General features: G+C 43.6%; 1 protein-coding gene across 1 annotated transcript in view; it reads right to left on the bottom strand.

Annotated features, from left to right (window-relative positions):
- LOC126484954 (uncharacterized) overlaps nt 1-12,887 on the bottom strand; it is a 143,959-nt gene extending 131,072 nt beyond the window's left edge. Inside the window, exon 1 of the mRNA XM_050108556.1 lies at nt 12,675-12,887. Within this exon, the coding sequence (XP_049964513.1) occupies nt 12,675-12,887 (213 nt within the window). The remainder of the gene's footprint in view (nt 1-12,674) is intronic.
- Between the last annotated feature and the right edge of the window lie 1,335 nt (nt 12,888-14,222).

Below are 14,222 nucleotides of genomic sequence, written 5' to 3'. Positions count from 1 at the left end.
CGGCCGGTGTGGCCGTGCGGTTAAAGGCGCTTCAGTCTAGAACCGCGTGACCGCTGCGGTCGAAGGTTCGAATCCTGCCTCGGGCATGGATGTGTGTGATGTCCTTAGGTTAGTTAGGTTTAATCAGTTCTAAGTTCTAGGCGACTGATGACCTCAGAAGTTAAGTCGCATAGTGCTCAGAGCCATTTGAACCAAAACTTTAAGGCGTTCAGTCTCCCTGAAGCATTTAATATCTCGAAGGTGGCTTCTAATTATTAGCATTTGATATAGGAAAGTTTTCAGTTTTGCGCTTAAATGTTGGTGCGTCCCAGTCATTCAGAATCGTCGAGTTAGATCTTCTCTCATGGCTAACTCATTTCATCCAACCGTGGGAATTGCTTGCCTACTCGCCATAGGGGCGATAATATTGCAGGTTAAGACAGGAAATTATTACTAATAACTGCTACGTTTCAATACAATGTTAAATAACAAAATAAATGATGTTCCAAATAAGAGGAGCCTCGCAAGTGCTTCATTCCATTCGGTCTTGGACCATTGTTCTACATATCCGTCACATTCACATCAATATTGTGGGAAAGAATTCCTCTTATAGGGCAGCCGCAACTGTACAAGTCTATCTAGAAAAATGAAAAAACCGCAGTTGCTTAATCCACATTCTTAAAGTTCCATCATCTGATGCAAAAAAAAAAAAAAAACACTTAATCATCTGAGGTTGTCTTCACCCCAATGTGGTCATGAAACAAAAGGTTCCGTGTCAAAAGGGTGAGAGGGACGAAAATTCCGTAACAATCGTTCTATAGTGCTGCATAACCAGGAACTACATTCCACGGAAGTTGAAGCTGGGTAGCGGCTCGTACGTTCATCATCAGCATCTACGTGGCTAATAAAGGCAGAAGAGACAGAGTGTTTGAGTATTTATGATGATATTATCTGCGTCTAAAAATTGTAACTGAAGTGATGGCAGAAGGAGAGAATCCCAGAAGCAGGCCTACAGGTTGTAACAAAACTCTGCTGACAAACTTTTGGGAGTGTACAGAATGCCTTGACGAAGAAATTGAGGAAAGGAAACCGCATCCAGAATCGTAAGCCAAAAATACTGCAAAGGGGTTTGCCTCACTGGTCAACTACTGCTACTAGAGGAACACTTGCGCAGTGTGATTGCGATGGGCCTGTGTACTACGTGGTGGCCTAATTACAGGCGTTAGCACCTATAGTTCTGACTGTCTGCAGCGTCGTCGTGTGACGTTTGCCGACGTGGGTTCCTATTCTCGATCTGTTTTGCAAGATAACCTCTACATTCCATCGAAGTTTGTCGCTATCGTTTCCTTACATCCCGCATATGACACATTCTTGGCGATGGACGCAGCATAAATTATTCTGAAATGAAGGCTATAGCTGGCCAACGACCGATATTACCAACTGCATCAAACAAATCTTAGCACTGATGATCGAAACAACAGCAACACTCGTCTTACACTATGAAGAATCGTTGCCGCATTAAACAGAATATTTACTGTACCATCAGGAACTGTAAAAGTTTACTCTAGCTACAACTCTGCGTCTATAACTGTGCTATGCATCCGTCGTACGGTGTCTTGTGTAATGTCATTCCCAAGTACTTGGCGGGATTTAAGACTGTCAGTACCACTCTTAGCGATTCAGAGTTTATTGTAGCACCTCTCACCGCACTTTGTATAGTATTTCTGAGTCTCAATAAATCCGAAACGAATCCTGCAGGCTTCCTTTCAATCTTTTTTTCTATTTGTTCTGTCTATAAAATGTGGTAAGTGTCTCAGTCTGACGAGTAGTACTCAAGGATGTATAGAACGACGATTTGGTAAACGATCACTTCCGTGCATCTGTTACATTTCCTTAAGATTGTTCTCTTAAATATGATTCTAGTTTCTACCTTCCCCACGTTTGAAATTATGTAATAATTTCACCATAAACCATTTCGGACAGAAATATTTAGAGATTTATTCCAGTCTATAAATTACTACCGTTTGAGGTCTGAATGAGTAAAAAAATCAGCAAAATCAGCAAATCTTTTATCCGGTTAAGCAAGTCCTTCATCTACACTCGTGGAAGTAAAAAAGAAAAAAAACACTTAAACCTGCGGAATTGTGATGGTAGGCTCGAGCGAGGCCTGCTTTTTCATCTTTTAAAGTCAGAACTCGTAATTCCGATCAATCTATTAAGTTAATAAACTACAAGCGGATCAAACAACAATTTAGTACAGTACAGCCCGTCACAAACTTGATACTTTCCCTAAGTTGGAATTAACTGCCACAGTTGGTGCAGTGGATTTGGTAATATTTACTTGGAAATTTGCCGCGACATTGGGAAATGAAACGATGTCATGTTGTAACATATGCTCACATCTTGCACACAATTCAATGTTTTTTGTACAGTTCGTCTAACAAGAGCACGTTCATTCAGCATCAATCGAAATTATTTCTACATGTTACGCTTCTAAATTTAATAAGCGTTACGCTCAGTACCTGTAATACTCTTAACGAGCGACAATGACAGACCGTTGATATCATCCCAATCTTTATTCACGCACGTGTAAGGAAAGACTCGTAGATGAAAATCGTAATGTAGACATTATACATTGAAATTTGAAAACGAGGTGATTATGTAACCTGAAGATGCATCTGCGAATGTCCACATATGAGCAGCCTTTTATCCAAAAAGTAGGTATCAACAGAAAACTGCGTCCACGCAGACCTCTAACAATCGTGTTCCAGCTGCAACGCACACTTTCACCTATAAAGTGTGTCCCAGCTATCTTGTCCACCCAAAATATCTCTGGAACAATAACAGCTATTGGAAAACGACTTTCACCGGTATCAATGTAGGGCTGGGGCCCATGAATGTACATATTTGGAAACATTCTAAAACGAAAGCATATGTGTTACTTAACACAAACTTATGTTTTTTTTAAATGCACCTCCTATATTTTTTCTTCAGCAATCCATAGCATGCCAAAGCAAATACACAATGGCGTTGTTTGCATCGCAATATTCCCATTACATACCGAGATATTAAGACGCGAAGTTGACGCTTGAAACACCCGACATGCGGTGATAGCGCACGTCCTCAGGCTCAGGCGTGAACCCCATGCTCCCTGTAATCGCGATGTGATTGACATGGGTAATCACACTTCCCTACTTATCATGAGGTCCATCCTGCATTAACATCGTACATTCCAGCAGGTATTTATCCCATAGGCTAGGGGTGAAGCGGTTCTGTAACATATCAGTGTACCGCAACGTTAGTCACAAAGTTAACGTCGCTTATCGTTAACCCGTTACTAAAAAGGTAATGCCGTTCAACGTTAAAACTTTACTTTACTGTAGATCTAGCGCAAGTGACAGTTAATCATTTACTCGTAATAGTAAAATTCATGTTGATGGTTTTAGTGAAACGAGCAAGTGGACTAGGAGTTTTACCGTTGTTTAGGTAAAAATGTTTTGATTTGGGAAGTTCAGGTAGGACATAGAAGATGAATGTAAACATGTTTGTTGTTGTTGTGGTCTTCAGTCCCGAGACTGGTTTGATGCAGCTCTCCATGCTACTCTATCCTGTGCAAGCTTCTTCATCTCCCAGTACCTACTGCAACCTACATCCTTCTGAATCTGCTTAGTGTATTCATCTCTTGGTCTCCCCCTACGATTTTTACCCTCCACGCTGCCCTCTAATACTAAATTCGTTATCCCTTGATGCCTCAGAACATGTCCCACTAACCGATCCCTTCTTCTCGTCAAGCTGTGCCACAAACTTCTCTTCTCCCCAATCCTATTTAATACTTCCTCATTAGTTATGTGATCTACCCATCTAATCTTCAGCATTCTTCTGTAGCACCAGTAAACATGTTTAACCAATTAGTTTTATTATCACATAATTATCAATGTTATGTTTATCTAATGCGTTAAATGACAAATTGTTGCAAACAAATGTTTCTTAACATCACTGGGTAAAATGACCCTTTGTAGAAACTTCCACTGTGATACCAGCACTACATACTAAACATAACGTTCACATCTCATGCTCAAAGTGATGCCCATTAGCTTGCATACATAGGGTCACTCTGCGGATGAAGCATGCCCTACTTCGTGCTACTGTTTCCTCTTTGATGGCTGTACAAGCATCAATAATGCGTTGCTTTATGTCCTCTGGTGTTGTTGGTTCATGTTGGGGAACAGCATCCTTCACTGCTCCCCAAAGAAAATAATCCAGATCGGGTTGGCCACCTACCTGGGCCACCTCGTTCAATCCACCTACCAGGGAACTTACGGTTCAGAAGTCGTCGTGCTCGTAAGGCGTTATGTGCAGGGCATCCGTCATGCTGATTCCACATGATCATTCTCCGGTTCAGAAGTACGGTGTCCAAGAGAACAGGAAGATTGTGTCGTAAAAATCTGGAGTATTGTCTGCCATTTTGGATGCCATTTATAAAGAAAGGTCCGATAATGGGATCTCCAATAATCCCACACCAAACGTTAACTTTCCACGGACGTTGATGCTCTACCTGACGGAGCCATTTTGGATTGTCTGCGGACCAATAATCCATATTCCTCATATTGACAATTCCTTTGTTGGAGAATGATGCCTCGTCGGTAAAGAGAACATCTGCAAAAAAATTTGGATTAGTCAGAAGTTTTTGCTGAACCTACCGACAAAATTTTACCCTAGTGCGGAAGTCATTTCCATGAAGATCCTGGTGTAAATTAACATGGTAAGGATGAAATTTATGACTTTTTAGAATAAGCTGTGCACTTGATTTCGACACACCAACTTCACGTTCAATTTGACGTGTGCTGATTTGAGGATTCACAGCTATGGTAGCGAGCACAGCAACTTCAGCACGTTCATCTGTGCGTGTTCTAGGACGATGTCGAGGTCTTGGATTTAAGCTTACCGTTTCACGTAGACGAGATGTGAGACGACCAAACATCCGGCGCGAAGGCGATGGCTTGTCAGGGAATCGTCTTCTGTACAGTCGTTCTGCCTGAACAGCATTTCGTCCACCTACAACAGGGTACAGTACAGGTATGTAGAGTAGGGTAGAAAACAGACATATTAAGTTAATAATCATAATGTTCGCTAACAGAACTATCAACAAACAAGCAGTCTGCCGGCCGAAGTGGCCGTGCGGTTAAAGGCGCTGCAGTCTGGAACCGCAAGACCGCTACGGTCGCAGGTTCGAATCCTGCCTCGGGCATGGATGTTTGTGATGTCCTTAGGTTAGTTAGATTTAACTAGTTCTAAGTTCTAGGGGACTAATGACCTCAGCAGTTGAGTCCCATAGTGCTCAGAGCCATTTGAACCATTTTTTTGAACAAGCAGTCTCATAACGTATTTCCCGTCAACGTACATTCTCCATAGATCAGCAGCATTTCTACCATATCTTCATGTGTGTACATTATACTGTACAGTATAAGTTCCACAACACAACGTTTATTCACAATGTGTACTACCTCCGTGCCAACACTAGATTACTCTGATGCACGACTACACTGGCAAGCGGTGTACTGCACGCCAAAGCAACAACAAATGGGATGCTCGGAGGGTGGTGGAATACAGGAATTTGCATGGGTCGCAAATCATAAACAAGGCGAAGTGGTAACTGTGGCAGTAGTGGGAACTACGTTGGACACTTGACTAGGTGGAGCCAGGCCCTGCGCGACAGGCACAATGGGTTATATAACGCATTAGATAAACCTTATTTTGGGTGTGCACGATAAATAAGACAACCTGACGGGAGTACACCGATCGGTACTGGTTCATATTGTGTACGTAAATACGTAGAACGTGCAAGAGGGAAACCATTATGTGCATATGAGAGTTGATGGCAGCATACCGTATTATTCGTTTCGGACCTTTTGATAAGTATGGAGGTGTGATTACACATGTCAATCACATCGCGATTACGGACAGCATGGGGTTCACGCCTGAGCCTCAGGACGTGCGCTAGCACCGCATGTCGGGTGTTTCAAGCGTCAACTTCGCGTCTCAAAATCTCGGGATGTAATGGGAATATTGCGATGCAATCAACGCCATTGTGTATGTGCTTTGTCATGCTATGGATTGCTGAAGAAAAAATATAGGAGGTCCACTTAAAAAAACATAAGTTTGTGTTAAGAAACATAAATGCTTTCGTTTTAGAATGTTTCCAGATATGTACATTCATGGGCCCCAGCCCCACATTGATACCGGTGAAAGTCGTTTTCCAATAGCTGTTATTGTTCCAGAGATACTTTGGGTGGACAAGATAGCTGGGACACCCTGTATATACGCACTGCACTACATTTGTGTATGTTGAGGCTCAGCTGGCAATTTTTGCAGTAGAACTGATGATCCACTTTTAGCAAAATGCGTATATCGATGTCACTTTAGTGAATGCAACTTTGTCAAGTGCAAACATCCTAACAGGCCTACAAACTCTATTCGCTAGGCCACCCACCACACACAGCAGTGGCCCTGTCACATTACTTTCAGGTATACCGAACGCCACTTTCGCTTCTGGCGATGCCTCCAGACTATTTGGATAAAAACGATATAATTCTGTAGGCGAGGAAGTCCTCAACAAAATCTAATCTATTCGGCTGTTCTCTGAGTAAGCATATAGTTTACTTGCAGACAGAATTTTGGAAGCTCACAATCACTGTATCAGTTTGAGCTCTGCTATCTTCCGGTTACTGTATCTCACGACGAAAAGGAATAAGGTAAATATCACACAATCGGTTCGAACGGAAACTTACTGGTTTCCCCATAGGAGAAAAAGCATCAAATGAAAACCCAATATGCTCCACAATTCAAGTAACTGATGTCAGCCAGTAAGGTCGAGAGTACCGTACACCAGTCTTGCAGCTCTGAAGATCCGATACATTTCATTTAGTATGACACTAGTGCTTGTCGCAAAGGCTATTAAACAAAATATGTGGCTAGGTTGGAGATTTCTTGGTAGGCGGGACGGAACATATTATCTTGGATGGAGACTCATCGACAACGAAGAAGTAACTTCAGACGTGCTCAAGCCTTTGCCACTCATTGTAATAGTGACGAGGCACACTTTTCGATGATGATCCGATTGTAATGAAACACTATTTAGGAAGTTTAAAACATGTCAAGACATAAACTAAATGTGTAGGACTTACACCAAATACGTATAACACGAAATAATGAAAGTACACAGAAAAAAGGTAACTCGAGTGGCTACAGGTTTCTTTGACCATTGGGAGGGCATCACGGATATGCTGAAATACCTCTACTGGCTGTTGACAGAAGAAAGATGTCACTTAAACTATCCGACGGAAGCATACTTACAAAGAGTCAAAAATCCGTACAAAGTGAGTAATCTGTGAATGAACTACTACCATCTCTGTACCAATCTCATCCGGACTTCGGTGTGAAAATTATACTAATTAAGTGAGGCATTTACACTAATTCTTTTCGCGCCTCAAGGGCAATGGAATGATAGAAACCAGGGTTCCCATATATTACGATTTAGGCAGGATAGTCCAATTTACAACTGAAAACCTCCAATGACATCTTGACAAGATGCGTAAAAATCCAAGTTGCAACAAAACGGATAATTCTTCTCACAATATATGCAGCTCTTTACGCCTCTGTAAGAAGCGGTCTTGCTAACGAAACAGAAATTAAAAATCTAACTTTTAGTCCAAACAGAGCCACGTTGCCATACGAGCACTCAGAATTCGTTCAAGCGTACTTTCGTTCAGTACGAAGTCAATCAAATCTATTGGTTATTATTATTAAAAAATTTACAGTTTCAGAAAGGTTTCGTCATCAGACATCCACACTAAAGGAGTGCCAGTGCGAAAAAAGAAGCAGAGATTGAAAAGTAAAAACAGTTTTAGTGTTGAATAATGTAAGAATCACTCAGTACTGAGCAGGGTTAAAAATCACAAGTTTATTTGCGTGGCCGTTATTTTTATTTACAAAACGTATACAAATTAAAAGTGTTTATGATGCGAGCACATCACGTTTAATTGTGTATCAAGGAGGAGAAAATTACCTTAAAACGTCCACGTTGGAAGCTAAATGCGGGGATGTAATATTCATTTACGAAGCTCCGGCTTTGCCTTTTCTCGACAGTAAAATGGGGAAGTTTCTACAGACGTCAAAAAGTAAGCTACATATTATTATGGCAGGCCAAGTAATTTACATCGGCCAGAACATTATGACCACCGACCTACTAGCCATATAAACTCGTCCAGACGATAACAGTGTCACTTGGCGAGGAATGAATGCCAGTCAGAAACACGCATGGACCATATAGAATCAATAAGAGTGCTGTCTATGTGTAGAATGGAGAAGGTACACGATCTGTCTGAGTTTGTCCACGAGCAGACGGTGATGGCCTAGAGGCCTGGCACGAGGATTTCGGAAACTGCAAGACTTGAGGAGTGTTCGAGGAGGACCTGCAGAGGATTAATGCATGGTGCGACAGCTGGCAGCTTTCCCTAAACGTAGATAAATGTAATATAATGCGCATACATAGGGGCAGAAATCCATTCCAGTACGATTATGCCATAGGTGGTAAATCATTGGAAGCGGTAACGACCGTAAAATACTTAGGAGTTACTATCCGGAGCGATCTGAAGTGGAATGATCACATAAAACAAATAGTGGGAAAAGCAGGCGCCAGGTTGAGATTCATAGGAAGAATTCTAAGAAAATGTGACTCATCGACGAAAGAAGTAGCTTACAAAACGCTTGTTCGTCCGATTCTTGAGTATTGCTCATCAGTATGGGACCCTTACCAGGTTGGATTAATAGAAGAGATAGACATGATCCAGCGAAAAGCAGCGCGATTCGTCATGGGGACATTTAGTCAGCGCGAGAGCGTTACGGAGATGCTGAACAAGCTCCAGTGGCGGACACTTCAAGAAAGGCGTTACGCAATACGGAGAGGTTTATTATCGAAATTACGAGAGAGCACATTCCGGGAAGAGATGGGCAACATATTACTACCGCCCACATATATCTCGCGTAATGATCACAACGAAAAGATCCGAGAAATTAGAGCAAATACGGAGACTTACAAGCAGTCGTTCTTCCCACGCACAATTCGTGAATGGAACAGGGAAGGGGGGATCAGATAGTGGTACAATAAGTACCCTCCGCCACACACCGTAAGGTGGCTCGCGGAGTATAGATGTAGATAAGTCTCCTGAACACGTGGCGAAATCAAGGTGGGTGGCGACCCCTCATTACAGACGTCGGATATCGTAAGCTGGATAGGCTGGTAAAACAGGACAGGCGGCGAACTGTGGCGGAACTAACATCAGACTTTAATGCTGGGCAGAGTACAAGTTCGTCTGAACACACAGTGCACCGACCACTCCTAACGATGAGCCTCCGCAACTGACGACCCACGCACGTGCAAACGTTAACACCACGGCATCGACAACTACGACTGAAACGGGCACGTGACCATCGACAGTGGACGTTGGCGCTGATGGGAGGCGGAGAATACGCCGTCTTCCAGGGAAACAGCTCCTTGACATCTGTACCTCAGGACCATGGCAGGCTGGCGGCTGCCCATTATGCTCTGGGGAACATCCACGTGGGCATCCATGGGTCCAGTGGAGCTCGTGCAAGGCACCATGACGGCCAAGGAGTACCCTACACTGGTTGCGTACACCCTTTCACGACGTTCCTGTACCCGGCAGCAGAGGCATTTTTCAACAAGATAATGCGCCATGGCACAAAGCCAGGCGTGTGATAGAGTAGTTCGAGGAACACAGTGGCGAGTACCAGTTGATGAGCTGGTCCGTCGACTCGCCAGTTGTGAGCACTAAACATGACGTCAGTACTCACAGTCCCCCTCCACGGAATTTACTAGGGTTAGATGACTTGTCTGTGCCTCACTACTTCCATGCCAAGACCGGTCGCAGCTGTTACCCGTGCCAAAAGTGGACATACTGGCTTTTAGATAGATATAATGTTCTGGCTGATCACTGTAGGTATGTGATACTATTGTTCAAATCAGTTTTCAAAGTCTTCGTTAACAGCAGTCGGAAGATCCTACAAATCGTCCAATACCTCGACGGTTGAAAAACCGGTCGTGGGTCACTGTTCCATTCGAGAACCGCTGTATGTAACTCTTTCCCCACATCTGTTGTTCCTCGACTTCCAGGACGTTGTTGTCTGTGGACGATGTCGATGTCTTCCTTGCCGGTCAGCATCGTTCACTCCTCTGTGACGTTGGTGTAGTTGTTGACAAACTATACTGCGACTGCAATCCTTTTTCCGACTGTCAGCAGAAATTAGAAGATATCAGCCACTGGCTGTTTTCGTGCAATTTCTTTAAAGCAGACCAAACAGTTTACAGAAAGACGTCGTGGAACTGATGGTGTCCCTGTTAACAAGTAATCCATTTTACGTATGTCACGGTGATCCTCAAATACACAAAGCCCTTTTCTTTTTTCGGATCTGTAACGTGTGTAGATGAAGATTTTTGATATATCTGTGGTTACATCAACACTCGAGTCTCCAAGAGTGTGCTTCCCAATCTCTGTTTCTTTTCTGTCTCTCTCTTTTTTTTTTTTTTTTTTTTTTTTTGTCGTATTACTAAGTCACCTTTGCTTACCCCTGTGAACATCGCAAAATAATTTTAAATGATTTTTTGAAATTATTATATGGTGATTTCTCTGTACATACTTTTCATATTTGTGCCAAGCTATTGGCAGTATGCTTCAATAAAACAAATAAAGAAACGAGATGTGGGCAGCATTTCACTGCGGCTGGACGTGACATAACATTGGTCCATATATCGTCAGAATATCACAGCGAATCTGTGTGACCGTAGACCCTTTGCCTACGAGAATCGTACTGCTCCGCGAACTTAAAATCTGGGGTACTTTTGCAGTTGCAGCGCCTTTTCACTCCCACACTGTGATGGATTTTTTTCCGCATCAGAACTGTGTGTGCAGAAAGTGCGGAACTTGTACTTTCTTCTAACAATGCGCCACTCTTTTCGAGCAACTGTCGTAGCAGGGGACGACGTGTGTAACTTATTTTCCAAGTAACTACGTACTGCGGAGGTTGAAAGGCGTGTAGAAACATCAGTAAGATAAAATGTACTCGAGGTAGTTCTCTTCAGTTCGAACTTGTTTACATAGGAGGTATGGTCAATAGTCAGAGAAAAGGAAGCAACGTCAATTCGATGCGGAAAATCCTAGTAAACATGAGCTCTAAAATGCATACTTCAAGAACGATGAGCACTTCCCCACCTTCGGCACTGTGGCGCAGGTCTTTTCTACTGCAAGCTCGCTGTTTTCCTTATTTTGAGAGAAAATAATACTGACCAAAACATCAAAAAACTGTTTAATAAACATGGGCTACAAAATGCGTATCTTCTATCAGCACTTGTTCAGTGGAAGAGATGTGTTTCACAATAACGAACATGAACAAGTGCTCAAAGATCTTAAGTCGTGCACTTTTTACAGACCATGTTTGCTAGACTTTTTTACTTCGAATGATCTCTCCTGTCTTCTCCCTGAATACTGGCCATATCTGCTGGGACATCCAGTTATCCGTTTCTACGGAACAAGTAATGATTTGAAAGTAATTAACTGTTCATTAAAATGCAAAATGAAAAATACTGAATAATTTTCGAACTCGAGACTTTTGCCTTTCGCGGGCAAGTGCTCTGCTAGTAGAGCACTTGCCCGCCAAGGGCAAAGGTCCTGAGTTGGAGTCTCGGTCCGGCACACAGTTTTAATCTGTTCGAATGGCTCTGAGCACTGTGGGACTTAACTTCTGAGGTCATCAGTCCCCTAGAACTTAGAACTAATTAAACCTAATCAACCTAAGGACATCACACACATCCATGCCCGAGGCAGGATTCGAACTTGCGACCGTAGCGGTCGCGTGGTTCCAGACTGTAGCGCCTAGAACCGCTCGGAGTTTTAACCTGTCACGAAGTTTCTCACTGTGTGTTGAAATACTTCTATGAAAGAGTCACGACCGGTTTTGCATCAATGGAGATCCATCTTCATGTGATATGTATTTTTCTTTTAATTTTTCTGTCATGGCGTGACATAGCAAATAATATGAGCCGATTCCCACTGTCCATCGTCAAGATTAAACCAATAGCGCCCTAAAAGCGGTTGTCTATGATCAGACTGATTGGAATCGCGCCTCGCCTTGCCGTAGACTGGATGGAATGCACACAGCGCCAGCGTGTACAGTACAGTTTACATCACACGACAGCTTTTAGCACGCTATTCTTTTAATCTTGACGATGGACCGTGGTAAATTCCTCGCAGTGTTTACTGTGCCCTGACATGACCGTTTAAAAAAATTAAAGACTTTGTCACCTGAAGATGCATCTCCACCGATGCGAAACCGATCGTGGCTTTTAATAAAATTATTTCAACAGCTACCACGGAATGTTTTACTCGTCCTATGTAACTTTGGCTGCAGATGTCGGGTTCGAAACTACCTCGAATTTGTTCGATTTAGGAGTGTTAGGTTCGAAAAAATCCCGGTTTTATTCTTTGAAAGCCTGGCAGCCCTGGGAGGAACTTCAGTATATGGTCCATTGGAAGTGCCCTCTGCCATGGTCTTGGCAGCGGTTTACGGAGTGTGGGCACAGATGTAGGTAGGCCTACAGAGTGTGTGACGTGAGTGCCGACCGCAGACCACGATGACTGACGCCGTGACGCGTGCAGCGACCGACTGCGGCAGCGGTAGCGGCGGCGGCGGCAGCGCGTGACTCTCGACACGTCCCGGCGGAGAGCAGCGGCCGCGGGCGACGCGTCGCGGCGATTCGTTCCGCCGCCAGAGGCGGGCCGCGCAGCGCCGGCACAGGAAGGCGGCCGTGGCGGGGGCGGAGGCGGGGGCGGCATTCCCAGGAGGGCGTCGCGCCGTCGTGGCTGTGCGCCGCTGAGCGGTGCGTCACGCAGCGGCGCGGCTCGCCCTTGGCCGCGGTTCACGGCCCCCGCTGGCGACTCTGTTCCTACGGGTAGACGCTAAACGCTAAGTCCTTTTCAACAAATGAATTCTTTATTGGATTAGATTCCTTATTGGCCTTTGAATACTCTACGAATACAGCCATCTGCATGTATCTTGTAAGCCTTAGCACACTGTCCTAAATGGTAAAGTGTTACGTCGGGACAATCTTGACCGAATGATGATAAAAACTTCTGCATCGTAAGACCGCGTCAAATTCCTCTTCAAACTTCTTCACTACTCGACGTTTCTATCATTCTGCTGGGATCTTCTTCAGGATTTTACTAGTGTCACTGGATATCTTGATTGCTCGTGTTCAAACTTATACGGGCACCTGCGCAGTACTGAAAAAGATCCCAGTGGAGGCATCGATCAGTCGAGCAAGGGTAAGTTGTAAGAGGAATATGAAGCTGTCTAACAACTCAGATTTTACCATCAGCAATAATGGCCACAAAAAATTGCCTCCTGCATGCTACGAAACTGATAACACAGCATTTCCTTGCATGTGGGATATACTGATTAAAATTTGATCTTCTTGGCTATTGAGTTAGCATAACTTAGCTGTAAATTTTCAGGAGAGAAAGTGCATGCACAGCACTACCGCTATCTTCCGGTTTTCGAAGTAGGTCCAATACTTGGCATGAGGGACATGGTAGCATTATGCCAGCCAATATCACAGATATGTTATTGCCTGTAATGCAACGAATGCGGCCCAGTTCGTGACGAGATGGATTCAGAACAATCGTGTGGCAAGAAGAACAGTCCTTCCGGAAGAAAACCACCGTTAAAACTCTTAGCACCGTACGGGAAGACCGATAAGGAATGAGAAGAACCTGAGCTGAGCTGATAATGAAAGAAATTTATGGAATACTCTGATAAGAAGATAGCACATGTTTAAAGGACGTGTGTCATGGCTTCAGGGATTAACTGTCATCGTACTAGAGGTGAAGACAGAATTGGCATACACCCAACAAATAATCAAGGACCTGGGTACAGCTATTACTCTGGTGAAGAAGTTGGTACAAGACCGGAAATTGTATCAGTAAGGGGACTGATAAAAAAAATAGTAGAACGACAGAATATGATGAACTAGTGGATGACAGCGGCCGAAATCTAAATTGAACGCGAAGAGTGAAAAGATTACTAGAAGCTGCTATGAGATGTCAAGTTGCCTTGCCTCGTTTCCCACTGACACCTTACCACAGACAACAGAATTTTGCATGCCAGAATCA

The sequence above is a fragment of the Schistocerca serialis genome, chromosome 6 (assembly GCF_023864345.2).
Source record: "Schistocerca serialis cubense isolate TAMUIC-IGC-003099 chromosome 6, iqSchSeri2.2, whole genome shotgun sequence".
In the NCBI taxonomy this organism is placed as follows: Eukaryota; Metazoa; Arthropoda; class Insecta; order Orthoptera; family Acrididae; genus Schistocerca; species Schistocerca serialis.
This window is presented reverse-complemented; position numbering and strand designations above follow the sequence as displayed.